The 23,658-nt window shown below is 42.4% G+C and overlaps 1 protein-coding gene and 1 long non-coding RNA gene across 2 annotated transcripts; one reads left to right on the top strand and one right to left on the bottom strand.

The window, feature by feature from the left end:
- The first annotated feature begins 401 nt into the window (after positions 1-401).
- On the top strand, positions 402-19,770 carry LOC148112042 (uncharacterized). The gene is made up of 3 exons (XR_015729912.1): positions 402-506; positions 2,121-2,295; positions 18,828-19,770. It is a non-coding gene; the product is annotated as an uncharacterized LOC148112042 (long non-coding RNA).
- Positions 2,512-10,881, bottom strand: LOC148112043 (uncharacterized). The gene is made up of 5 exons (XM_087879374.1): positions 10,358-10,881; positions 6,123-6,169; positions 5,462-5,517; positions 2,758-2,850; positions 2,512-2,650 (listed from the first exon to the last, which is right to left on the bottom strand). Exons 1-5 carry the CDS (start codon positions 10,410-10,412, stop codon positions 2,512-2,514), a joined length of 390 nt encoding a protein of 129 aa, XP_087735500.1. The 5' UTR covers positions 10,413-10,881.
- Positions 19,771-23,658: the final 3,888 nt, after the last annotated feature.

Raw genomic sequence — 23,658 nt, 5'->3', positions numbered from 1 at the left:
CTTAGCCTATTTAAGGAGGAACTCCGACTGAAGCAATTTCCAGGGAACAACTTCATTCACATACCCTCCTGTCTTGTCTTGCTTATCTTATCAGCTTCCTGCAAATTGCTTCTGGGCATTCTGCCAATCATAGTAAGCTTTCAGTTATTATTCTTTGAATTCTTGGCGGCTGTTAATGCAATTAATTAACAGCCTTTGTTGTAAAAGACTGATTTATTTAGTAAACCAAGGGGGATAATCCTCAGGTGAAAAAGAAGATCGCATACAGCAAGGACTTCCAGCCAGGCTCCTCCTTGTCACTTTCCTTCTTAAGTCATTCCCTGTGCTGGAGTTTCCTTTCCTCTCTTTGCATTCCTAACACTTTCCTTCTTTCCTTTTTATTTCACCTACTCCTGTATTATAGGACCTGTCTAATTTCCTGAATGGCCTGGATTTCCAAAGCTTCTCTCTTTTCATCTTATTTTGTGGAAGTCGCTGAAATCCAAAGACGGGACGGAACAGAAACCGTAAGAACTCCAGATGATTTCCCTCTCTCCATCCAAACTTGAGTTCATCACTTGAATGCTAACTGTCGTTTAAAGTAGCGATTGAAACGGTTGTAGTGGCCTCTGCAAAGACCAGCTCCCTATTTTTATAAGCTCTCATGGATACCCAATTCCTGATCCTTATAGAAACAAAGTAGTTTTTTTTAAAGACTCGGTAAATGTTTCTCACAATAAAAGAATCCTCTTCCTTTTATGATTGTTCTGTTTTAGTGATTGAATTATTCTGAATCCCCTTTCGTGGCCAGATAAATATTAGTCCTTCTACAAATAATGGTTTGTTTGTGACTCTTAACTCTGGTGGAGAACTATCTCCCTCCCACCTTCTCCGCTCTCATTAAAATGTCAAGTTGATGGGTAACTATCATGTGCCTCTGGTTTTGGATCAATGTTGGCTTGAGACTCAGTCAACTTGTGGAGACAAAGAAGATTAAATTGGGGGGGGGGAAGAGGATTTTTATGCTTTCTATTCATGATGATATAAGAATAACATGAGCAATTGTCGTAAAGGAGCTTCTCTATTAGTGACTTTAATATACTATGGTGTATTTTTGCCATTCAATTGGTGGGTAAGGATCCCCAGTGCCTGCACAATCTCACACTTGGCCACAACCTCCCTGACAACTCTCAGAATCCACTTGGCCCTTCAGAGGCCCTGCTGGACGTGCTCTCTACTGGAGGAGCCCCTGTTCCCAGGGACGGTTGTGGGAGGAAGGACCACTCCCTTCGGCTCCTCTGGATGCGGCTGACGGGATGGACATCTCCATCCAGATGTCCACATGAGGGGATCTACCGTAGGGACAGGGAAGGGTCAGGACAGACCTCTCCTACCACGACAGCCGTCCCAGGGTTTGGGGCCTCCTACTGCACACTTGTCAAGCCTGGTCATATCCACGACTGTTGAAATAACGACAATGACAATAATGATGATGATAACAATAATAATTTTTATTAATGATAATAACTATAAAATATACCTGTAATATAACAACAACTCATAATAACTGTAAAATATAACTGTAATATAACAATAACTGATAATAACTGTAAAATATAACTGGAATATAACAATAACTGATAATAACTAAAATAAAAATAAAACAATCACAATCAATCACAATCTAGGGAAGTTGAGCGAGGAGACGATGGTATTCCCTTGTCCTGCTCTTTCCAGGGAGTGTAGGATGTTTTCAGGGAGGCAGAGGATGGTGAGGAAGGGGTGAGGGAGGGGAAGGAGGGGAAGGGGAGGAGAGGGAGGGGGGAGAAGGAGGAGGGGGATGGGGAGAGAGAAAAGGGGCAGGAGGAGGGGAAGAGGGATATATGGAAAAGGGAGGGGGAGGAGAGGGAGGGGGAGGAGGGGGTGGAGAATGGGGAAGGGGAGGAGGGGGAAGGGGAGGGGGATGGGAAGGAGGGAGGAGGGAAAGGAAGGGGGAGGGGGAGGGGGAGGAAGAGGATCTTCCTGATCTTCCAGCCTCTTCAGTCTCTGCCTCTGGAAGAAGGAGAAAGGGAGATTTTGTCATAAGTGATCAAATGTGGCCTCCCCATTCTAATTTTCCTCTCTCCCTCCATCCCTTATAGGGCAGGTTCTTCACCCTGGAATCCTGCTTCAACCAAGCTGCTTCAGGGAATCCTGGTCCTCTCCCTCCCTCAGTCAGGGCTGCTGTCCACATGCTTCTCACCTCCTCAGCCTCTCCCTGAAATTCCGCAGGATGGTCGCCTTCTCCTCGCTCAACTTCCAGTTCTTCATTTTAAGGTCTTTTACTTCTTCTTTCAGTTGGACTCTTTCTAGCATCATTTCTTCAAACATTTTTGAATTCCTGTAAATTAAGAAAAGCAGAAATTAGGCCTCTCATGATAGATAGATAGATAGATAGATAGATAGATAGATAGATAGATAGATAGATAGATAGATAGATAGACGGACAGATGGAAGGAAGCAAGGAAGGAAGGATTCCCTTCTAAATATTTCTCACCTCTCCAGCTGTTCTTGGAGGGTTTTAATCTCCGTGAGGAGCTCCCTTTTCTCCCCAGCGTGCTGCAGAACTCTGCAGAGGAGGCTCTTGTACTCCTCTTTCTCAAATGCCAGCTGTTGTTCCAAAGTTTCGATTCTGTAAGAGACGAAGACAGGAGCAAAATTAGCCCCCTCAGGTTTTCACCCCAACCATCCAACCTCCTTGAAATTAAGACTCCCTAAAAATACCTGGCCCTTTCTCACCTCCTGTGGCTCTCCTCCAGCTGCCTGCAGAGTTCTGCATTGGTGGTCTGACGCTGGGGAGATTTGTGCGGGAGCTCCTCCTTCGGAGTTTTGCTGTAAATACGAGAACCGGAGAGAAATTAGTCCCTTGATTATTTTTACCAGAATCATCAAACGTTTTCTTCAATTGAAAAATATTTTAAAAATACCTTTATGTTTGTGTGTGTGCATAAATTCGGTGTTGCCATTTCTACTGCAACAATCAGAAATCTCTCCTTACAGGAAACAATGCTATAACCATTGTGGGAAGCCACTCCCTCCCAGAAGAATGAAATATTAAAAAGGCAGAGTATTATATTTCCCCTAAAAGAGAAATAGAAATCCCTGCCCCCAGCAGATACTTGGTGCCCATGAAGAGAGACTGGGCCATCCTATCTACAAGACAAAAGACCCATCTCCAGGGTTTTGGGATTAAGACATGGCCCTCCAGGACATAATAGGATTATCTAACCGCAGAGCTCACTGCATTGCAAAATCTCCTAAGGCCATTGCATCAGCCCAAGCTTCAACCAAACATATCTCAGACAAACTCCGCGGATTTGCACATGGCTCCATGGGAGTCTGACAACAGCCAATAGAATACATGTTCTTGCACAGGAACAGCAAGCTCAAGTTCAAGGCCCAAGAGAAGGTATCAATACCCCTGACTCTCCACTCCATGTGCTCAGCTGCCCAGGACTTCAAACCCATGTCGTCCTGTCCATCAATAAACCATCTTTCCAATCAGCCTCCATGTTTCCAGTGTCTTTCTCCCAGCTTGGAACTGAACCAGAGGGATATTTCTTCCATCAGTTTGGCTCCCCAAGATGGGACTTCAAACTCACCTGAGCAACGGACCTGGCCCGGGTAAGCCTCCCTTCCTGGCACAGACCCATTGGGTCCGTGGATGGATTTTTCGCAGACCTTGGCCGTTGGGAACAAGGGCTTTAAAGGGGTTTTGAGTTCTGAGCTCAAAGGCTGCTTGGAAAGAAGGCGAGTACCTCTTTCTTTCAGTAGAAACTAAGGGGCCAACCTTTACAAATACAGATTTGGTCATCCATTCAAGACAGGATATTCTGAGCAAAGGTAGGATTAGCCCTCAGCCACCATCGGAATTGCCCAACAAGTCCCTTCGTTGCATTGTAGGAAGGGAAATGCTCTGAGATCTTATTATCTGAAGAACCCCTATTGGGACACACTTACCATTAAAAGCTGAACTAGAAACCAAATCGATAACAAACTGCAACCAAATACAAACAACTAAGAACTCTAAGCACATTAGAATAGGAAAAAGGCTCTAAAGCAACCATCCAAAGGAGGGAAACCGAGGTCATCCGAACCTCAGACAGGTGAAGAAAAAGAACATTTACAACACACCAGAACCCAGGCAAAGATATAGAAACCACCAAACAGGCAGAGTAAAGAAAAACAAAGCTTAGGAAAAGCCCAGGACGTTGTAGAAATGCACAAACAGGTCAATTGCAAAGAACAAAGGGCTGAAAGCACAAAGGTTAGATTATAAAACAACTACTCCCTCGAACAGACTGGCGTTTGCATGCCTTCCACCCTACAGAGATTGCCCCAAAACACACCACACAACAGTGGCTTCCCTACAAGAAGATCAAATGAATGATCCGGGCTCGGAATCTAATCCAGAGATTTAGAAGGGGACCGGAAGAGAGCTGGGCACAGCAGAAGACCCCCTCCCAAATCTGACAATTTCATATAATTATAATTATAACAACAGCAACAACAGAGTTGGAAGGGACCTTGGAGGTCTTCTGGTCCACCCCCCTGTCCAGGCAGGAAACCCTCCACCACTTCAGAGAAATGGTTATCCAACATCTTCTTAAAAACTTCCGGTGTTGGAGCAGCCACAACTTCTGGAGACAAGTTGTTCCACTGATTGATTGTTCTCACTGTCAGGAAATTTCTCCTTAGTTCTAAGTTGCTTCTCTCCTTGAAGAGTTTCCATCCTCTGCTTCTTGTCCTGCCCTCGGGAGCTTTGGAGAATAGATTCACTCCCTCTTGTTTGTGGCGGCCCCTGAGAACACTGCTGTCATGTCTCCCCTGGTCCTTCTTTTCATTCAACTAGACACACCCAGTTCCTGCAACCGTTCTTCCTATGTTTTAGCCTCCAGTCCCCTCATCTTCTTCGTTGCTCTTCTCTGCACTCTTTCTAGAGTCTCCACATCCTTTTTACATCGTGGAGACCAAAACTGGATGCAATATTCCAAGTGTGGCCTTACCAAGGCCTTAAAAAGTGGCATTAACCCTTCACGTGGTCTTGATTGATGCAGCCTGGAACTGGGTTGGCTTTTTTGGCAGCTGCTGCACACGCCTGGCTCCTGTTTAAACTGTTGTCCACTAGGACTCCAAGATCCCTCTGAGAGTTACTCCTGTTGAGCGAGGTGCCCCATATACTGTTCCTATGCATTTTGTTTTTCTTGGCTAAATGTAGAACCTCACTTTTTTCACCCTTGAATTTCATTTTGTTAGATAGCGCCCAATGTTCCAATTTTGGAGCCCTTTTGAAGGAAGAGTGGGCAAAGATTTCCCTGGCAAGATCGGCTCTCTAAGGCCAAAAGACTAGATGCTCTCATAAAATCCAAAGGTGTTTCAACAAAGGATTCATCTAAAAAATAAATGTTATATTTTATATTCTTTAGGTAAAATGTAGACTTACGTGCCACTCTTCTCCCTCGGATTCCTCAGCGGTCGCCCCCCAGATGTTGCAGGAGTCTGGAAAAGTTAAAATAACAGCCGTGAAATATATATATCGTCAGAGGCTTTGAAAAGTATTTTTCCTACAAGCTCTTCAGCTGAAGAGGTTGTAGGGGAAAAAATGCCTTTAAAAGCCTCTGGCGATCCCAGCTGAGTTGCCTGATTGTCAGAGGCTTTTCAAAGCATTTTTTTTCTGCAACCTCTTAAGGTTGTAGAAAAAATGCTTTTAAAAGTTAAAAAAAAAAAGTTGGCCATGCCCACCAAGTCACATTAACCCCCACCAAGCCACGCCCACAAAATAAGCCACACCCACAGAACCGGGAGTAAAAAAAATTAGAACCCACCCCTGCCCCAGAAGATTTAGACTGCTTACCTTGGGGGGGGCGGGTGGTAAAGGACCGCTGAGGGGGAGGACCTTCCTTGATAGGGGGCAGGTTGCCGGCCCGTGAATTCGTCTGCTGAAAAGCAATGGAGGCCATGAGGACGTTGGGCCTGAGCCCAGGAAAAACCCTCAAGCCCGGTTAATCCAGGCCCCCTCACCCAAAAGAGCCATTTTGACTTCCAGGGTTTGGGTCCCATTGGGTAAGTGTTGAGAAACAATTAAAGAAATAAATATGACATACCTCCGTCGGTCCCCGTTTCCACAGGACGGGCTGCTCCTCTGGAACCACTGGAAAACAAATAGCTTTAAAAACACAAACTTATTGACATTGCCTCGACCTGGCCCCGCCTCCTGGCCTCTCTCACCTGGCCCCGCCTGGCCCTTCCCCTCCTGAGGGTCCCCCCCACCCCCTGAGAAAATGATCTTCTCAAGATCCCGTAGACCAGGGGTGAAATCTAAAATTTGTTACTACTGGTTCTGTGGGCGTGGCTTGGTGGTGGTGGGGTAATGTGATTGGGTGGGCGTGGCGATTTTTAAAAAACTTTTAAAACCATTTTTTCTACAACCTCTTCGGCGAAGTGGTTGTAAAAAATCCTTTCAAAAGGCTCTGACGATCCCAGCTGAGTTACCTGATCGTCAGAGGCTTTTTTTCTTTTAAATGCCTCTGACGGTCAGGCAACTCAGCTTGGATCGTCAGAGGCATTTAAAAGAAAAAAAGCCTCTGAGGATCACACGGCTCAGTTGGGCATGTGGGGGGGGGCAGGGATTTTTGCTATCGGTTCTCCGAACCACCTGCCTCCATCACTACCGGATCAGGCAATCCGGTCCAAACCGGGAGCATTTCACCCCTGCCGTAGACCCTTTTGGCTCAGGCAGTGGAATTTCCCACCGGTTCCCTCTCTCCGCAAAGCAAAGGGACTGCAGAAAGGCTGCCTGGCCCAGAATGGGGCTGCCTCAAACTTCGGAATTGGGAGGGTCCAGAAAGAACAGGGGGACCAATGGGAATTCTCCCTCCTTTAGCATCATCAGTCTCTGGGCAAAGTTTCCCTTGACTTCACCCAATGCAGGAGAGAGTTCCGCTCGGTTCTTCAGGCCAAGATCCCCCCTCCCACTTTCTCCGCTTCTCTCTCTCTCTGCAGAACTGGCTCTCCTCCTTCAGGTGAAGCCCCCAAGGACTCTGCCCGGAGACCGATGACGCTCAAGCAGGGAGAATTCCCATTGGTGCTGCTGCTGGTTCTGGCCCTTCCCACCTCCAAAGTCCGAGATCAACGCTTCCACCCCCAATTCAGACCCCCCCTTCCTCTTCTGGGCCTGGAAGCATCTGGCCGGGATGGATGCTCCTCCTTTCACAGAGGAAGATTTCTGCCGGAGGAAGAGTTTGGGGATTGGGTGGCACTGGATGAGAAGAGGGGAGGTGCACCCCACAGCCAGGGATGACTTGGGGGTCACAGAAACCCCCAATCTGATGGGAAGCGATGGGAAGCCCTCCGCTAATCCAGGAAGAGGTGGAGAGGATCTGCAGCAGTGGTGGGTTCCTTCCGGTTGGGCCCAGTTCCGCTGAGCTGGTAGTGGTGACGATATGATTCATGGAACCGACTGTGCCCCCCCCTCCTCTGCCCCCCCCACATTATTCTTACTTTTATTTGGCCCCATCCCCAATCTATTGCTGCCTCCTGAGTCCCAGCTGATCGGCTAGAAGGGAAAAAACTGTTTAAACTCTTGCTGTGGGGCTTCAAAAGGCCGCCCTACAGCTGATCAGTGTTAAAACAAATGAGTAGACCAGTGGTTCCCAAAGTGGGCAGTACTGCTCCCTGGGGGGTGGTGGGATGCCTTAGGGGGGCGGTAAGAGGCAAGGAGGGTAGCCCCACCCTTTGGCCTGTGCAGTTATCCTTGCAAGCAAACAGTAAGAAAAAACAACTCCTTTCATCTTCAGCATAGGCTAATTAGCTCATGGATTAGATCGGCCTCCCAACTCTCAGCTGATTTGCTCTCAGCTGTTTTGCAGAGGGCTCTGTTGCTGCAAAGAGCTAAATTGCTGGAGCAGATTTTTTTTCTCCTTGTGCAAATGAAGCTGAAAACGAAACTGAAAGTAAAGCAGGCGGTTGGCTTTGCTGTTTGCTGCAATGTTGGAAAATTAGGCAGAGGCAGAGTTCTTTTCTTTTTCCTCACCAAAAAAAGTAGGTGCAAACAATGGGAAATTTAGGGCAAAAGAGGAGAGTTCAAGATTTTAAAACACAAAAGAAAGAAAGCTCTATTTAACTAGGGAATTGTAATAATTGAGATACTATTAATTGTATATTGTGTTGAAAGCAGAAATTGTTAAGTTGTGGCTTGGAGGAATATATGGGGGAAATTATCTGGTTTATTATTATTGGTAAATATAATTAATTGATTTGTAAGAAATTGGATTGCATGGAAATAATTGGAATATTTATGTTCATATTGATTAATATACAAAAAAGATAGTTATATAACTAATTGATTTATATTAAAATGTTGAATTTGTATTAAACAACTGTAATATTACATAATTAACCAATGTGAGGATGGATATAAAAATAGATGACAAGGGGAAGGGGTATAATATAGAATAGAAGGGGAAAATTGAATTTGATTAAGATTAGAGAGGAGGATGAAGGGTAATATTGGTTTTTTTAAAAAATAGATAAGGAATAAATATGGCAAAAAAGGAAATATAGAAATTGTAAATTTAATTGAAATGACTAAACACTGTTTAAATTTGTGAACCGGCCAAATACTCTGTTCAAAGAAAATACATTGTATGTTTGTATGTGTGTTTCTAATTACTGCTATTTATTCATATTTGTTCTTTTTTATTCTTTAAAGTTTAACAATTCATTCTTTATTTTAATATATTTGTTTGGGGTTGCCTTTCTTCCATTTCATCTTTTTTGTTGTACAACAATCTTTCTCCTCAAACCTACCACCTCTCTCTTTTCTTTCCTTCTTACTTTCTCTTCCCCCTCTTCTTCTCCTCCCTACTTCCTCTTCCTTTCTCCTTCTCCTCCTCTCTTCCTCCCTCTCTTACCCTCACTCCTACTCTAATTTCCCTTCCCTTCCTTCCTCCCTTCTCTTCCTTCCTCTCTTCTCCTTCCTTCATCCCTCTCTATTGCTGTATTCTTTTGTGCATATGGACTACTCAGAGGGCTGAAAAAGTTATTTTTGACTGGTCCTCGCACTTTTGACCAGTCCTAGAACTTACAACTGTCCTCACATTTTACGTTTTTGCCCTATCTTGTCACCATGGAGAAGAGAAACAGTTGTGAAATGAGTGACATGGTTGTTAACAATGCTGCACGGGCATAAATGTGAGGATGGTCATAAGTGTGAGGACCAGTCAAAAGTGCGAGGACCTGTCAGAAATGACTTTTTTCAGCCCTCTGAGTAGTCCCTATACACATAGCCATGGCCACCCAGTCACATGACCAGCTAGCCACGCCCACCCGGTCACATGACCTCCAAGCCACACCCACAAAATAAGCCACGCCCACAGAACCAGTAGTAAAAAAAATTAGAACCCACCCCTGCTTTGGAGGATCCCACTGTCAATTGTTCACACTGCTCAAGCAAAACTAACAGGTGTGAATTAAGTTTTAGCTAAAAAATGGAGCTTTAATTCCAGAAGTCCATTCTTTAAACTTGGACTTCTGGAATTAAAAGGCTCTGGATTAAATGGTCCTCCAGAGAAAAGATGGAGAAGAGTCTCTTGCTTTTAGACATGAGAAGAGCTGTCTAGAAAGGAGAGTTATGAGCCATTGTTACGTCATCAGAAATTTAATTTATGACCTGTTAAAAATGCAAAGCCAAGGAGTACAAGGAGCAAATAAGAGACCTTCCTGTTGGGGTTGGTTCTGGACCAAATCTTAGCTCTCAGCCCTCCTTGTGCCTTCTTGAAAAGCATCCCCCCCACCCGCTCCACCGCCTGAGGAGGCAGGGGGGGCTGCGGGTTGATCCCAAGGGGGTCTGGGCTGGGCTACTGGGCTACCAGTTAAAAGCCTCTGCTAAATCCTAAAGAATTGTCACATGACCATCAAGCCACACCCACAAAATAAGCCACGCCCAGGGAACCGGTAGTAAAAAAATTTAGAACCCACCCCTGGTCAGCCCCTTCTGATTTCAACCCCGATTCTGTCGGAATCTCCCTCCCTCCCTCCCTCCCTCTTTCTTTCTTTCTTTCTTTCTTTCTTTCTTTCTTTCTTTCTTTCTTTCTTTCTTTCTTTCCTTCCTTCCTCCCTCCCTCCCTCCCTCCCTCCCTCCCTCCCTCCTTCCTTCCTTCCTTCCTTCCTTCCTTCCTTCCTTCCTTCTCATTATCCACAGGCCCCACCCCCCACCTGCTCTAAAGTAAGACATTCCCCCAAAATAAGACTTAAGATACTTTTTTTATACTTAAAATGGTCATTAGGGCACAGAACCATTTGTTAAATTTTCTGAATCCCACCACTGATTGTATCCTACCTTTATTTCTCCGCTGGACCTTTTTCTGGAAACGATAAAAGAAATTTCCTGCCATCCCTGCAGTGGTAGCAGTTGAGAATGAGGCAGGACAGCCGGCCAAGGTCTTATGACACGTGCTGTGATGTCATCGTCTCTGATCCAGCTGTGGGCAGATGCCAGGCTGCCCCCTCCAGCAACGGTGGGCCTTTCCATAGGGAGCCTCACACGCGCTAACAGAGAGACCCCGAGAGGTCTGGAAGGAAAAGAGGAAATGGGGGGGGTGAAAGATGGAGGGGAGGCCCCCCAAGGCTCCCAGGAGAACGGAGCCCACAGAATGTTCCGCTAAGTGCTAATATTGCAATATTATGATATTACAATATCATTGTAATAGTATAATATTATACAATACAGTACAATATCATAATATTATAATATTATGACCCCCCTAAGAGGTCTGTAAGGGGCGTGCATAAGCACCCCAACGTGCCTTCCGTCCTTGTCCTACTGCCCCCATTTATTCGTATCCATTTCCTGCATTCATAATCATGTTTATACTTATATCTTTTATCTAATACCTGCTTGACAAATAAATAAAACAAAATGAATAAAAAATAAATAAAAATAAACAAACTATGAAGGCTGCAGTGGTTTGTTGCAGACCCAAGAGAGGACCTTTCAATCTCTCTCTCCAAGGTTAAAGGGATCAAGTGGATCACTCATCTCCCTCTCAGTCCACCCTCTCCCCTCCTTCCCCCCTTTCCCTCCTGGATCCTCTAGCCCACTCCTCTCATAAAACGGACTCGCTTCACTTAATTTCCTTGGAGATTTATTTGGTGAGGTGGGACATTGGAGGCAGGCGGGGCAGCTGGGAAGGAGAGATCCGGTCCGGTCCATCATTTAGGGAAAGATCGGATTCCAAAGTCTTTGTGGTCCAGAGGTTTCCCAGCCAGCTTTCCCAGCCAGCCTCTGACAATCCAAGTCAACGGGAGAAGCCGGACTCACTTAATGACCAAAGAGGCCAAAGGGGTTGTATATTTTGTTGCAATATTTTCAGGATCAGACTCAATAAAGATAATAGAAGTTAAAGCTTTAAATATATTTCTTTTTATTTATGATAGGCATTCTATATTCACTGAATATTCAAGGTAGAAGCGACGAGAATGGTGAGGGTGGCTCCTTATATATACAAGGGGTGGAGCTAGGAATGGGAGTGGTAAGTTATGAATACATTAAAGTCCAAAGAATAAGTTAACCTCTGATGTTCCATATATACATTATTTACACATTGGAGAATAAGGCATTTACATCTGACAAATCCCCCTCTAAATGCCGGTTCGTTACACAACACCAATTACATTCTGATTCAGGACAATATAATACATATAATTTAGAAGTTAAATATTTGTGTTGTTTAGAAGGTAAGGGTTTTGTTAATATGTCAGCTAATTGTTCAGAAGTATCGCAATGTATTGCTTTAATGAATCCGTCTTGAGACAGTTGTCTCACATGCTTAAACTTTATATCAATATGCCTGGACCTTTGTCCAATTGCATCGGATCTGGATATTTCAATGGCCGCTTTATTGTCTTCATGCATAATAAATGGTAAGGTGGGTTTCTTCCAAACATCAGTGATCAGATCATTGAACCATACAAGGTTATTTGCAGCTTTGGACAAACAAACATATTCCGCTTCTGTAGTAGAAGTGGCTACTAGTTCTTGTTTACCAGTATACCAATAAACTGGACAATCATTCAATAGAAAAACATAACCAGAAGTACTCTTTCTGCATGATGTATCACCAGCCCAATCTGCATCAGCATAACAAGTAATTTTTGGTTCTCTGTCATTATTGGGTTCCAACATTAAACAAAAATCTAATGTACCCTTCAGATATCTTAGAATTCTTTTGACAGCTTCCCAATGATACAAGGTTGGTTTACTAACATATCTTGACAATAGATTGAGAGGTAATGCAATATCTGGCCTAGTCCAATTAGATATATAAAGGAGTGAACCTATAACTGATCTGTAAAATGTGTTGTCTTTAAACTCAGGGGAAGATTCATCAGTGTTTCTAAGAAAATCAGTTTGCATAGGGGTGTCACAGGTTTTAGCACTATTTAAGTTACATTTGTTTAGGAGTTCGATGATTTTGTCTTTCTGTGTAAGTTTGAATCCCCTTTTAGTTTTGTTAATTTGCACACCAAGGTATTTATTCACTTTACCCAGAGATTTCAGTGAGAAGTGTTCATTTAACTTATTTACAAAGATTTCCCTGCTCTCTTTATGCTTTCCAATGTATAAAATATCGTCCACGTAAATTAATACAAATTCAATATGATCATTACTCTTTTTTACAAAGAAACAGTTATCAGCAGTGGTGGCGTTGAAATCCATGGTCTTAAGTACTTTTACCAAGCAATCGTACCATCTTTTGCCGGATTGCTTTAATCCGTACAGACTCTTATTTAATAACCAAATTTCGTTCTTATTAGTGTATTGACTGTGTGGTGCTCTTACATATATTTCCTTATCTAATTTTGCATGTAAGTATGCGGTCTGTATGTCATATTGGAATACGTCCAGATTGAGTGCAGATGCTACTACAAGGGCTGTTTTGACACTCTCAGTTCTCACTGTGGGTGAATATGTATCAGTATAGTCTTCTGGGTATTTTTGTGCATAGCCTTGTGCAACTAGTCTAGCCTTGTATAAGGTATTGCCTCCTTCTAAGTTCTTAATTTTATAAATCCACCTGGTACCTATAATTGTTTTATCCTTAGGTGCGATCGCAGGTGTGAATACATTTAATCCTTGTAAACTTTCCATCTCTTTTTCCATAGCTAGTTCCCATTTTTCTCTTTCTTCATGTGGAAGTTTCAATACTTCTTCATATGTATTAGGTGTTATTTGTTCTCCATTCATATGCATTATGTAATCTTTGTATTTATTTGGTATTTGGTTTCTATTGTTTCTAATAGTTCTTTCAGGCTTGCTATGGTTATCATGCAAATATCTAGCTTCCTTTTTTGTTAATGTGTCTGTCTTTATTTTATGCTGACTATTAGTCCAAGTTTTGGTTTTGTTCTTACTTTTGTTAATATTTTGATTTTCTGTTGTTCCTTCCTCGCAAGATATTGTATCTTTACATTTATTAGGAAATATTTCATTAAGGTGCAATTTTGACCAATTGGCCTGTTCATGGAACACAGCTGTTCTGGATACTATAAATTTGTTATTACTATCAATAAATCTGTACCCTTTGGTTCCAGTTTCGTATCCCATGAATCTTAATCTCCTGGATACGTTTTCTCCCTTTCTCCTCAATTGTTTAGGTATGTGTACGTCTGCAGTGACTCCAAATATGTGCATGTGTGATAATTTGGGTTTTCTATTGTACATCACCTCATATGGTGTCTTATTCACAATACTGGACCAGGTTCTATTTTGAGTGTAATTCGAATAATGTAATGCCTCTGACCAAAATTGTTTGCCTAAACCAGCATCCTCTAATGTGCACCTAATCATGGTTTGTAGTGTGGAATTTTTCCTCTCTGCAACTCCATTTTGAAATGCAGAAAAAGGATTGGACGTGAAATGTAACATTCCTCTATCCTTTAACCATTGGGAGAATTCTTTAGACATGAACTCACATCCCCTATCTGTCATAATTTGCTTTATTCTGATATTATGTTGTGTTTCTATACGTTTGTAGAATTCCTTAAATTTCTGAAATGTTTCATCCTTGTGCTTTAATGTGTAAACAAAACCATATCGGCTGTAGTCATCCACTATAGTTAGGAAGTAACGTTTTCTATAGGTAATTGAGGGACTTAATGGACCAACTAAGTCCATATGTACCAAATCAAAAATATTGTTAGTTGATCTGTTAGATTTTTTTGGTCTGGGACTGGTTTTTAGTTTGGTGGACTTACATACTGAGCATTCCAAATAATTTTCACAATTTTTTATTTTGACACCTTCTGCGTGTTCAGTCATTTTTTGTACTACAGGAAAGCTTGCATGTCCTAACTTCCTGTGTAAGATGTGAGCACACTCATCATGAATTGGTTTACCTATTTTTGGTTTCTTTTCCTTGTATGTATTTTTGTGATCATGAGTTATTCTGCACTCATCATTGTCACTGTTACTGACACTTTCATCATCTGCTTCAATACAATCTTCCATATTTGAATCAATGTTATGTAAACATCTTTCTTTAGTTATCAGATAGGGTAGACCTCCTTTTATCATTACAGTACCTACATTTGTTTTGTTCTTTTCTATAGTTGCTTTCCCCTTTGAGAAAACTATATTGATATCAGATTCTCTGCTTAATTTTATGGCACTTAGTATGTTGTGAGGTATTTCTGGGATTAATAATACCCCCTCTATTTTCCCTAGACCAGGCAAGGTCACATTTCCTTTGCCTAGTACTTGAACCTTTTCTTGATTAGCTACCTTTATCACAAACTTATCTTCTATAAATGAAGATAATATACTTTTGTTGTTGGTGGTGTGATTTGTTGCACCAGAATCAATAAGCCAATTGTTATTCTCATCCTGCTGTGTTCTGGTGCTGTCTTGTTTATTTAGCCCATTCAGTGACCCAGATTTCCTCTCTTTTGAATTTTCTCTACCCCCTCTACCTTCTTTGTAATTTGGTGGGCTTCTATATTTGTGTCTATCTGTGGAAGATTGTCTGTAAATATATTTGCTCCTATATTCTGGTCTATGTCTCTCTCTTGAGACTTTGGGGCAGTCTCTTCTATTATGTTCCCTGGATCCACAATTGTAGCATCTAAAGGCCTCATTATGTTTATCTTGAAAGACTACTTTCCTAAAAGGTTTGTGGTCTGTTTGGTTACTGGATCGATTTTTTCTTGAATTGTCTTCTGCTATCAATTTGTTAGATAGATTTTCTATGGATAAATATCCCAAATTAATGGTATCTAAGTGTGACATAAAGCTATCCCATGATGGATCAAGTGAATTGATAATAACACTTTTCATTGTTTGATCTGAAATCACTTCCCCCCTCAATTGTAGCTCAGCTCTTATTTTGTTTAGATTTATCAAATGCTCACTTATAGAAACCCCTGGTTTTACTCTAGAGGAAAAGAAATCCTTAGACATTCTTGTGGTTGTAGCTATGCTATCGCTGTGAAATAGATTAAACATGCATTGAATTATTTCTGATACAGTTAGGTTTGGTTTGATGCTATGATACATTGCAGGAGACACGCTAGATATTATTATGAAAAATGCTCTATGATGTAAACAATCTATTTTTAAAGTCCAAGGTCTTCTTGGAGGGCTAGTTATAAAGAATAGTAAATTTTCTTTCATGAAAATAACCTGAAGCTGTTGATACCACTCTTGTAAATTAATGCCATCAATTCTAAGTTTTGGGAAGTCACTGGGTAAGTTACCTACATTATTCTGTCCATTACTTACAACCTGGGGCAGTCCGTGATCTCTCAAGTGCAGGAAATTACAGAACGGCATTGGGATGCTTGCAATGAGTCTGCGCGGTTCTCTGGCCAGTTCAAGTCCTTCTGGGTCGTTTACGTAGTTTCGCACATGCGCGTTGCTCATTTCTTCTTTGGTGGCGTCGTGGAAGGTTCTCTCCCTTTCAGCTCTCTCGATCCGCTCCTCCTCAGATGAGTCGGTCTCTGGCTCGGTTTTTGGGGTTCTGGTGGTGGTGACGGTTCTTTTCTTCTTTTTGTGTGCGTTGGTATTCGATTTTGTCTGTGGTGTAGGGCGAAATCGGCATGGCTCTCTGGGCTCGGGCGTCGTCGCTTTCGAAGTCAGGATGGGAGCGTGCAGGTCTTGAGTCGCCGGTTTGATTTCTTGCTTCTTCGTAGATGTCTTGGTAATTTTCAGTCTTGGCCCAAAAGCAGCAAAAAGCGTTTTCATTGCTGATTTTACTTGAGATTTTGTTAAATCGTCTTCACTTTCTGATTTTGGATCATCTGAAGAGTTTGAGACTTCTTTCTCACTTTCTTCGTCTGATAGTGTTTTTCGCGCCAGAAATTTTGAACTGAGCGTTTTGATTGGCTCTGCTCCATTCTCTTTTGAAGTTCGTTGAAACCAAGATGGCTGCCATTCAAAATTTCGCGCGGGATCACATCTTTTCTTTTTAACAACTATTTTCTCAGTAGTCATCTCACTTACGATTTTTTGATCTTTGGGTTTTTCTTTAATGACGTTTTTCTCTCTCGCTGCTCCGCTGTTCTTCAGCATCTCCTGGAGGTCCGCGATGAGACTTTCATCATTCTTTTGGCTTTTTAGTATCTTTAATATCTCTGACCTGAGTTCGTTATTTTCTATTTCGATTTCTTTCTGGTCATTATTTTCACTCATTAGTTCTTCTTCTTCAGTGGTGTATTCTTCGGATTCTCTCGAAATCGCATTGGTGGATTCGTTGATCATCTCTTGATCAGTTTCTATTTCTTTGCTGTAGGCCCTGGTGTTGGGCCTATCTTTCTTGGACATTTTTAATTACTTATTGAGTCAATTAACCATCCTCTGCTACCAGCTTGTTGCAATATTTTCAGGATCAGACTCAATAAAGATAATAGAAGTTAAAGCTTTAAATATATTTCTTTTTATTTATGATAGGCATTCTATATTCACTGAATATTCAAGGTAGAAGCGACGAGAATGGTGAGGGTGGCTCCTTATATATACAAGGGGTGGAGCTAGGAATGGGAGTGGTAAGTTATGAATACATTAAAGTCCAAAGAATAAGTTAACCTCTGATGTTCCATATATACATTATTTACACATTGGAGAATAAGGCATTTACATCTGACATATTTATTTGTTCGATTTATGTGCTGCCCTTCTCCGGAGACTCAGGGAGGCTTACAATATAAATTAGATATCGATATCGAAGCATTGTTGGAGACCCCACCCACCCACTCTGGCTCCCCTCTGGGAGGGGGTTTCCAAGGATTTCCAGCAGGACTCCCCGATTCTGTAGGGGCTTTACTCCCGATGCCCTCCGCCTGGGAAACTCAGGATGCCTTTTTCTCACCAGGTACATGTACACATCCGAACAAGACTGTGATGTTTCTCTGTGTCATATAATATAGGTGTGTATGTGGGTATATGCATAATATTTATTTATTTATTTATTTATTTATTTATTTATTTATTTATTTCGTCATGATTATGTAGTGTACATTGGAGATGGCAGCCCTTTGAGAGCTCTATGCAACAAAATTCCATTTTAATGTATGCTGATTAGTGTACATTTAAAGTGACAATAAAGTTATCCTGTCCTATCCTATTCTGTATTTTCTTTTCTATTATTTCTATTCTATTCTATTCTATTCTATTCTATTCTATTCCGCATTTTCTATTCTATTTTATTCTATTCTATTCTAGTCCATATTTTCTATTCTATTCTATTCTATTCTATTCTATTCTATTCTATTCCATTCCGCATTTTCTATTCTATTCTAATTCTAATTCTATTCTCTTTGATAATCTCAAGGTCGATGCCTGTAGATGTAGTCATGGCAACGGTGTTTACTTTTTTATTAGCTGAGGGTTTTTGCTTCTTCTTTGGTCTGAACCACTTGGACAGGGGGATTCTGGGTAGTCAGAGAACCGTTGGAATGTACCAACTCCTGAAATTCTCAGGGGTCGTCCTGTCTTAACGGTCTTGATCTTCCTGGGGGCTGATGAGAGAGCAGCCCAGAAAATGGGGGACCGGCTGTGTCTGAGGCCTCCACCTCCAGAATAGAATAGAATAGAATAGAATAGAATAGAATAGAATAGAATAGAATAGAATAGAATAGAATAGAATAGAGCTGGAAGGGACCTTGGAGGTCTTCTAGTCCAGCCCTCTGCTCAAGCAGGAGAACCTAAATGATCTCAGAAAAAGTGACTGTCTAGTTTCTTCTGAAAAACCTCCAGGGATGAAGCAGCCACAACTTCTGGAGGCAGGCAGTTCCACGGGCCACTTGTCCTCCCTGTTAGGAAGTTTCTCCTTAATTCCAGGCTGCTTCTCTCTTTGTTCAGTTTCCATCCGTTGTTTCTTGTCCTGCCCTCTGGTGCTCTGGAGAATAATTTGACCCCGTCTTCTTTGTGGCAGCCTCCCAGATATTGAAATACTGCTATCACATCACCCCTAATTCTTCTTTTCTTCAGACTAGCCAGACCCAAAACCTGCAGCTGTTCTTCCTATGGTTCAGTCTCCAGGCCTAAACAGGGACATTGTGAGGATTTGCCTTCTAAGTTGTGTTTCTCAGCTTTGTCATAACTTTCAACCTTGCTAAATGAATGGTCATAAGTCAAGGACTACCTGTATTGCAGGCATTCAGAGAATCATAGAATGTAAGCTTTGAAAGGCATCTTCATGGTCATCTAGTCCAACCCCATCCCCCATGCAGGAACCCAATGCTACAAACACACCATTTACATAGACGGATCTCTCATTCTTGCATTTTAATGGGCTTTTCTTTATTTTTATCAGGGAGTTGATGAGAATGATTCAGAGCCAAATCTGATGTCTGACGTGACCTGGAAGGAGAGTCCTATCCAGCTCCATTGGGACCTCAAAGGCCTGAGGAACAGCAGCCAAAAAGGCAAGAGGAGAAGCCATTTCAGTGCTCAATGGGAGGAAAAAGGAAGAGGAGATCCCTCACTTTCCATCAAAGGATCCCCTCGGAAGGAAGATCACCTCAATTCATGGAGTGTGGATCTCCACCATAGACATCTGTCGATCTTGAATGGCTTGAACAGATGCTTCCCTCCATTTCTGCACATTTCAATGAGGTGTTTCTGCTCCTTTTTCTTGGAGAAGAATTATGGATACATCCAGCCAACCCCTCTGGAGGCTCCAGGACCTTCCTTTGGAAGGTTGACCAGGGATGCCAGAAGAGTCTTCCTGCCAGGGAGTCTCTGGATGGCTGAGAAGAAGCCTCTGTGGGGCTTTCTTGGCTTTGAGATTCTCCCCAGAAGCTTTCAGCCATTCCTTCTCCGGTTTATACGGCAGCATCAAAGGTTTCACGTCTTCAAGACTTTCTCTCTTGTCTTCCATTGTTCTAATGTCTGCCCTTGTGTTTCTTTTGGACTCTGTACTATTAAGTGGTACCAGCTGGTCTCTGTACATCAGTCACCTGCAGAGGTTCTTCCTCAGTTCTTTCTCTCTAGAAAAATCACAAGGTTAGAGATAAATTTGGACCAACAATGAAAGTCAAGGATGCTGTCAGAAAATTTCTCACCTCCTCTGTTTCTCCTCCAGTTCCCTCCAGAGTTCTGTGTTGTCTTCCACAAGCTGGAAATTTTCCTTCAGGAGCTCCTCATAGTAGACCTAGCTTTATACATGTAGGACTAAAAGTGTCAGGAGCCAGACATTCGTAAGTTTTCTCCTTCTTTTGGAACTTTATTTTACAAAATTAGGGATATTTGTAGTACAATAGATGTTTCAATCCATTTTGGGATTCCTCGGGAGCTTTTCCAAGTTCCTCAAGTCCTCCTCCTGGATCAGGATTGGCTGGAGGAGATCTCATTTGTTTAGAAAGTCAGTTCTAAGCGGCTTCAAGGAATCCTGGTCCTCTCCCTCCCTCAGTCAGGGCTGCTGTCTACGTGTTTCTCACCTCCTCAGCCTCTCCCTGAAATTCCGCAGGATGGTCGCCTTCTCCTCGCTCAACTTCCAGTTCTTGATTTTAAGGTCTTTATTTTCCTTTTTTAACTGAACTCGCTCCTCCGCCATTTCATTCAACATTTTTGAATTCCGTAAATTAAGAAAAGCAGAAATTAGCCCTCTCATGATAGATGAGGGAGGGAGGGAGGGATGAATTTGAAAGAATGTCAGGATTCCCTTCTAAAAATTTCTCATCTCTCCAGTTGTCCCTTGAGAGTTTTGTTCTCCATGAGGAGCTCCTGTTTCTCCCCAGCTAGTTGCAGAACTCTGCAGAGGAGGCTCTTGTACTCCTGTCTCTCCAATTCAAGCTGTTATTCTGTAAGAGACGAAGATAAGAGCGAAATTAGCCCCCTCAGGTTTTCACTCCAACCATCCAACCTGCTTAGAACTCCCTAAAAAATTCCTGGCACTTTCTCACCTCCTGTGGCTCTCCTCCAGCTCCCTGCAGAGTTCTGCGTCGGTTTTATGAAGCTGGGAAGATTTGTTCAGGAGCTCCCAGTGTTTGGGCTCCCCTGCTGCACACATGTGAAGTGATAAGACAAAAGTGCAGACATGAGCCACTGTTGGACACTCCGGTCATTCAAGTCTGGTCAGTTCCAGGACTAATGAAATAACAATGACAATAATGATGATAATAAGAATAATAACTGTGTTAATGATAATAACTGTATTAATAACTGAGAAATAGCAAGATAAAGCAATAACAACCTATGGAAGTTGAGCGAGGAGACCATGTTCTTCTGTTGTCCCTTTTCAGGGATGGCTGGATGTGGCTGAGACAGAGAATCATTTCTCCTTGGTGAGGAGGGAAAGGAGGGGAGCATAGATGCACCAGCATAGATCAGCATATTCCCTTCTATTTAAATCAGCTCACCCACCCTCCACTATCCTCACCCTCACATCTTATTACGACATGAAACGAATTCTCAGGTGTAGCCTCTCCTGGTTAAAAGAAAAGGTTATTTGAAGATTAAATTGGGACAAAAAAGAGGATTTTGTTCTTTCTATTCATGATGATACAATAATAACATGAGCATTTTTTGTAAAGGAGCTTCTCTATTAGTGACTTTAATATACCATGGTGTAAATTTGGTTCGCCTTCTCCTCGCTCAACTTCAAGTTTTTGATTTTAAGGCCTTTAGTTCTTCTTTTAGCTGCCCTCTTTCCTGCACCATCTCCTCAAATAACATTGCATTTCTGTAAATTATGAGCAGACAGAAATTAGCCCTCTCATGATAGGTGATACTAAATGTTTCTCAGCTGTCCAGTTGTTCCTTCAGTCTTTTGTTTTCCGTGAGGAGCTCCTGTTTCTTGCCAGCTTGTTGAAGAACTCTACAGAGGAAGCTTTTATATTCCTTTCTTTCTCGTTCTACCTCTTCCTCCAACGCATCGATTCATGGAAGCAAGGAAGGAAGGATTCCCTTCTAAATATTTCTCACCTCTCCAGCTGTTCTTGGAGAGTTTTAATCTCCGTGAGGAGCTCCCTTTTCTCCCCAGCGTGCTGCAGAACTCTGCAGAGGAGGCTCTTGTACTCCTCTTTCTCAAATGCCAGCTGTTGTTCCAAAATATTTATTCTGTAAAAGAGGAAGACAAGAGCGAAATTAGCCTCCTCAGGTTTTCACTCCAACCATCCAACTTGTTTAAAATGAAAACTCCCTCAAAATACCTGGCCCTTTCTTACCTCCTCTGCCTCCCCTCCAGCTCCCTGCAGCTAGCCTCTCCTGCTTAAAAGAAAAGGTTATTTGTTAAGGGAGAGAATTGATCTCTCAGCCTGATTCCTTCATATAATAAAATGATCATTTGTCATACTTAGTAATGGACACTCAAAACATTCCCCAGAAGATTTAGACTGCTTACATGAGGGGTATGGGGGGGGGGGTGATGGACCGCTGAGGGAGAGGACCTTCATATATTGGGAGCAACTGGCTGGCCCATGAAGTCTTCTGCTGAAAAGCCATGGAGATTGTAAGGAAGTTGGGCCTGAGCACAGGGAAAACCCTCAAGCCCAGTTAATCCAGGCCCCCTCATCTGAAAGAGCCATGTTTACTTTCATGGTTTGGGTCCTAGATATTGGCTGTAACTATATAGTACATACGTCGGTGTGTCTCCAGAGGCCAAAGTCCAGCTGTTCTTCTGGTACCACTAGAAAAAAAATAGACTTCTTTAAAAACACAAACTTATTGACAATCATTCTTACACCATCTGGGTTCTTTATTCTCAAATCTTAGGTGCCAGCTGATATTTCTGGCATCTAATCTCTTCACACTTGCTGCTAAACTTAAGTAGATAATAACTCTGTCTTTTAATTGCCTCCTACCTCTGTTTCTCCGCTGGACTTTTTTGTTGAGTCTATAAAAAAAGTTTCCAGCCATTTCTTCAGTGTAGCAGTTGAGAATGAGCCAGGACAGCCCAGCCAACGTCTTATGACATGTGCTGAGAAAGCTGCCTGTCATATTATAATAATGATTGGCACCTAGAAGGGAAAGTCCTAGCATGAACATTTTCATTTGGAAAATCGGAAGATAGGTTTTGGGGTGGGTGAGCAGGGAGCGGCTCAGTTCAAGGCCAGTTTGACCTTCCTTTGAAAGACTCTTGGAATCTTGTGCTGCACAGAAGGTCCATTTATATTGGGAAGGAAAGTTGGGTCCTGCCATCTAGAGGTATCTGATTCGGCCATTACTCAGGGAATTACAGGCTGTGTGAGTTTTTTTACGCTTCAGATGATCATGATCCTCTTAGAGCCAGACTTTTCCAGTTTTTACTTTTTTTTTAATTTTTAAAATTTTTTATTGATTAAAAAGAAATAGAAACAAACATATAAACAACAATGCAACAATGCAACAATACAACAATACAACGACGTTGTTGACCTCTCTTTTGTGTAGAAGTTGAGCAAGGAGACGATGTTATTCTGCACTTCTCCTGCTCTTTTCAGGGAGGGCTGGATGTTGCTGAGGCAGAGGATGATGACGAAGGGGTGGGGAGGGGGAAGGGAGGAGGGCAAAGGGGGGGAGGAGGGGGACGGGGACGGAGTGGGAGAGAAGGGGCAGGAGGAGGGGAAGAGAGATATACGGGAAAGGGAGGGAGATAGGTTTTGGGGTGGGTGAGGACATCTCTGGGCTTCCTCTAGAAGGGAGACTTCCTGCTGCCCTTCATCCTCTCCACCCCCCCCCCCAGTTCACCCAAAAAGCAAGGCAAAGGGCCAATGGTGGAGGAGAAGATATTCTGGGCAAGGGAGGATGGGCTTGCATCTCTGCTGTTGTTAATCTTCATTTTAAATTGCTCCCTTGCTCAGTTTCTCTTCCAAACCTTTGCAGAGCTCCTCCTTTTCTGCAATGAGTTGGACATTGTTCATCGTAAGCTCCTTGTTCTTCAGCTGGAGAGCTCCTCTTTTTCTGACCTCAGCCTTGAAATTTCCATGGTCTTCCTGTAAATTAGGAAGCACAGAGAGAAATTGGCCTCCTTGCTTTTTTCTCTTGAAATGTGAAACTTTTTCTTAAATTAAAAAAATATGAAACATAACTGTGTGTTTTGTGTCTGTGTGTTTAGCAATTCAGTTTTTGTATTTCTGCTGTAACCATCAGCAGTTTCTCCTTAAGAAAACGATGTTTCAACCATTTATGGGGTATATTAGAAAGAGTAAAAGTGAGAAATGAGT

This window comes from Pantherophis guttatus, chromosome 15 (assembly GCF_059756535.1).
Source record: "Pantherophis guttatus breed Tessera chromosome 15, ASM5975653v1, whole genome shotgun sequence".
NCBI classification, from domain to species: domain Eukaryota; kingdom Metazoa; phylum Chordata; class Lepidosauria; order Squamata; family Colubridae; genus Pantherophis; species Pantherophis guttatus.
Note: the sequence above shows the minus strand (reverse complement) of the source record. Positions and strands in the feature narration are given on the sequence as shown.

What these genes read in the sequence shown, in the direction of transcription:
- LOC148112043 (XM_087879374.1), bottom strand. Translation starts at nt 10,412, where the DNA reads ATGGCAGGAAATTTCTTTTATCGTTTCCAGAAAAAGGTCCAGCGGAGA. An exon ending in CCGAGGGAGAAGAGTGGCAC is followed by an intron (nt 2,851 to 5,461) that starts GTAAGTCTACAT and finishes TCGTATTTACAG; the next exon opens with CAAAACTCCGAAGGAGGAGC. An exon ending in CTGGAGGAGAGCCACAGGAG is followed by an intron (nt 2,651 to 2,757) that starts GTGAGAAAGGGC and finishes CGTCTCTTACAG; the next exon opens with AATCGAAACTTTGGAACAAC.